The 4,002-nt window shown below is 36.5% G+C and overlaps 1 protein-coding gene across 6 annotated transcripts; it reads left to right on the plus strand.

Annotated features, from left to right (window-relative positions):
- The first annotated feature begins 778 nt into the window (after positions 1 to 778).
- On the plus strand, positions 779 to 3,796 carry LOC127131122 (APO protein 1, chloroplastic). 6 transcript variants are annotated; one of them, XM_051060058.1, is made up of 4 exons: positions 779 to 1,063; positions 1,134 to 1,330; positions 2,088 to 2,458; positions 2,779 to 3,796. In XM_051060058.1, exons 1-4 carry the CDS (start codon positions 841 to 843, stop codon positions 3,611 to 3,613), a joined length of 1,626 nt encoding a protein of 541 aa, XP_050916015.1. In that variant the 5' UTR covers positions 779 to 840; the 3' UTR covers positions 3,614 to 3,796. The 6 variants fall into 6 exon arrangements, with proteins under 6 accessions (XP_050916015.1, XP_050916034.1, XP_050916022.1 ...); XM_051060077.1 differs by having other exon boundaries at positions 780 to 1,063; positions 1,134 to 1,297; positions 2,091 to 2,458; XM_051060065.1 differs by having other exon boundaries at positions 780 to 1,063; positions 1,155 to 1,330.
- The last annotated feature ends 206 nt before the right edge of the window (positions 3,797 to 4,002 follow it).

Genomic DNA, 4,002 nt, shown 5'->3' on the forward strand with positions numbered 1-4,002 from the left:
TACATACAATAATTGTTAAGTCAAAGTGTATTGTGTATGTTTTGGGCTTGGATCTTGGTTGCCTATAAGTAAGCATAATGTTGTAATGCAAAATACTCTAAACAACTTCACTAAATAAAATTCTATTTTTCTCAATACAGTTTTATCTTCCTTCTCTATTTCCTTCATCATTCTTGAAAATCCTAACTGTTCCAACTTACTAGACCTTAAAAACACAACAACTCCAAACTCTTCTATTAAAATCACGATATTCAAGCATCATCCATTAGAACTCCTTACATATCATAATCAAAGAAGTTAATATTTAAAAACAAATAAAAATATTTAAAAGGAATGAATAAGATTTCGAAACATGTCATTTCATTTTCAAACACATCTACTAATCATATTCAATATCTGAAGGTCCCTTGTTTAGTTGTGGAGTTAAAGTCATTTCTAAACATGTATCAAATATATTAACATAATATGATTTGGTTTAGTTTGTTTTGATTTGCAAAATACAAACCGCAAACTGAACTTAACTGCACAGTTTCATTAAAATATAATTCAAACACATCCAAACGAAATATGATTTTTTACGGTTTTCGATTTGGTTTAGTTTGATTAACGGTTTTCTACTTATACAATTTGATTTTGAAAATCCTCAATTAGGGTATGAGACTAATGCACCATTATGATGTATATCTAAGTTATCTATATTTTGTTTAAATAAACAACTTATTTGCCACTTATAATACAATTGTTAAATCGATTATAAAAGTTATGTATTATCTTACAAAAGTTATTTCTATAACAAATGATAAATATATAATGATAATTGAAGGTTAGTAGTCGATTTCAATGGAAAGGGCGGCACCTGTTCGCTCTCTATCCCTCACAAGCAGCACATACTTATCTCACTTCTCCGTTCTGTTCCCTTTCACTCCATCTAGGTTTTCTCCTCCTCCACCTCCTTTCCTCCGCCGCCACTCAACTTCCACCAGATTGCGTCTTACCTCCTCTTACTTCCCTAACCGCAATCGGAACCATTTCTCCACCAGAGCATCCCTTATTTCTTCTCCAGGTTCACTCTCTATTCATTTCCATCTTAATTCATCATCCTCGTCATTTTAAAGCTTTATTTATTCATTTAGATATTATTGATGGCCAAGTAGTGGACTATGCAGTTGCCCGAGGACTGGGGTTTGAGAAAATATCAGACGAATTCATTCCAGAATGCAAATCCAAAGCCGTGATGTTGAGGCACGTCAAGACAGGGGCTCAAGTCATGTCTGTTTCCAACCAAGATGAGAAGAAAGTAAGACTGAGCTCTTCTCTCAGTTACACAAATCAGGAAAGTATCAACCTTTTTCAGCTTATGTAAAAACCTTCTAACTCATATTCTCCCAATTTCAAGGTTTTTCTATTTTCCCCTTTTTGTTGTGTGTTCTTGCTAGCTTTGTTAATCATTCCATTTTACTATGTAGTTTTAAATTTGGATTAGTTTATGACTTCTAAAAATTTCTCAATTAACCTGAAGTTAGTGTTTTATAAGGTTTAATTTGTTTATGGACAAGTTTAAATGAGATAGTTTTTGAAAAAAAGTTGAGATTTACATAAGCTGAAAAAGGTTGATACTTTCCTGATTTGTGTAACTGAGAGAAGAGCTCAGTATTACTTTCTTTTAGAATGTAAAGTAATTTGAAGATTACTGAATGCAATTTGTTCTGTTTCATCGATTTCCCTTTCATTCATAAACATCCATCTCGATAAGCTAGCGCTGAGTCGTTGACTATGAGACAACTTGTTCTCTGTTGCAATGTTTAATTTCATATGGGGGATTAAAAGTTGATCTCGATTGTGTTGGACTTTAGTTAATAGTTATACATTTATGATTGGTCCTTCTATCACATTGATAGTTGAATTTGTTATAAGTTCCATTTGTAGAACTAGGATGTAATGAACTTTTGTCGGAAATATGGTTCTTTTCTGACATAATGATTTTAGTGACGAATTTCCTCCCATGGCTTATTGATTTATGTAACCACTTTTGCCGTCGGCGTTTGTGCTTCATATGTTGGAACTTACCCTTATCTTTGTCTTTGTTGCAGTTCAAGTGTCAACAATTCAACAAGTGTAGATCGACATTACCTGGAGTTATACTTTGTGCCAATCGGAAGCTTAGACCTGATGAATTTGTGTGGAAACGAAATCAGTCAACCCAAAATGTCGATTTCCCACCAAAGTTACCAAAGAAGAAGAAGAAACCATTCCCTATTCCCTTTAAAGAAATCAAGCAGGCTGCAAAGATGGACAAAAAACTTGCAAGCAAGGGAATAGAGAAACCTCTTGAACCTCCAAAGAATGGATTGCTTGTTCCGGACCTAGTTCCTGTTGCTTATGAAGTATTTGATGCTTGGAAGCTTTTGATTAAAGGTCTTTCTCAGCTGTTGCATGTCATTCCTGTATATGGCTGTAGGTACACCATACTCTGCTTATCTTCTAGTTGCTTTGCATTCTATTATTAGCATAAGTCAAACCTCGGTTCTACGATTTACAATTTATGAAGCACGGACAACGAACACAACACCGACACTGATAATTATTTGGAAAAAAAAGAATAAATTGAACGTAATCACAAGTGTTGTTGTTGGTGTTCGACACTGGTACGATTTTTCAGAGGTGTCTGTGCTACACACTGTACACCAACCACTTGCGTTAGACCGCAGTTGTATATTTCTTTTCTTTTATTTGAATGACGATGCAGGAGTTAAATTCTTATCATGTTTATTCCTGCAGTGAATGCTCGGAAGTACATGTGGCTCAGACCGGTCACTTCATTCTAGACTGTGAAGGCCGTACCAGTTCGACGCGTCATAGTTCTCATGCGTGGGTCAAGGGTTCCGTGAATGATATACTTGTCCCAATTGAGTCGTATCATCTCTTTGATCCATTTGGTAAACGCATTATGCACGATACACGGTTTGAATACGACCGGATTCCAGCTGTTGTTGAGCTCTGCATTCAAGCCGGCATGGACATCCCTGAGTATCCTTCGCGAAGAAGGACTAATCCCATACGAATGGTAGGGAGGAGAGTACTTGACCGAGGCGGTCATCTAGAGGAGCCTGAGCCGTTTCACTTTGCCGAGTCCTCTTCCATCATGGACTTTGATACTTATAGAGCCAGTGAGCGATTTCCCCATCCACCATTGTCCGACGTACCTAAAATCGCCCAAGAAACAATCAACGCATATCAAATTGTTAGAAAGGGTGTCAGGAAGTTGATGAAGAAATACACGGTGAAAGCGTGTGGCTATTGTTCGGAAGTTCATGTTGGACCGTGGGGTCATAACGCGAAGCTTTGTGGATCATTCAAACATCAATGGAGAGACGGAAAACATGGTTGGCAGGATGCTACTATAGATGAAGTCTTACCTCCAAATTATGTGTGGCATGTTAGAGACACGAATGGACCTCCAATTATGGCTGCATTGAAAAGATATTATGGAAAGGCTCCGGCCGTAGTGGAAGTGTGTGTACAAGCGGGCGCACGTATACCAGACGAGTACAGGCCGATGATGAGGCTTGACATTGTAATTCCAGATTCTGATGAGACAGGAATGATTGCTTGATGTCATCTCACAATTGCATGATCTGTTTAAGTCTAACTACACATTCATAGTCCTTAGCATGAGAAAAATCTTCAGCATGATATGTCTGATTTCTTGAATGGATACCAGCATTTGATGTATCCAACATGTATATAAGCCAATAGCAGAACAAGTAGGTTATATCACTATGTTTTGGTGTGTGAATTTTTCTATATAATATCTTAAGCTAGCGAGAAGTTATCTAGGAAGAACAATGTATGTGTTAATTTAGTCTCTGCATGTTAAAAAACACGTTTGACAACACTTATGCTGATTATATATTATTTTTGGAGTTTAAATAAAAGATCTTTAAAAGATTACGCTCGCTATCTTTCGTTAAGAATACTCACTCCCTTTATAAGATTCTTTTT

Source organism: Lathyrus oleraceus, chromosome 1, assembly GCF_024323335.1.
Source record: "Lathyrus oleraceus cultivar Zhongwan6 chromosome 1, CAAS_Psat_ZW6_1.0, whole genome shotgun sequence".
Lineage (NCBI taxonomy): Eukaryota > Viridiplantae > Streptophyta > Magnoliopsida > Fabales > Fabaceae > Lathyrus > Lathyrus oleraceus.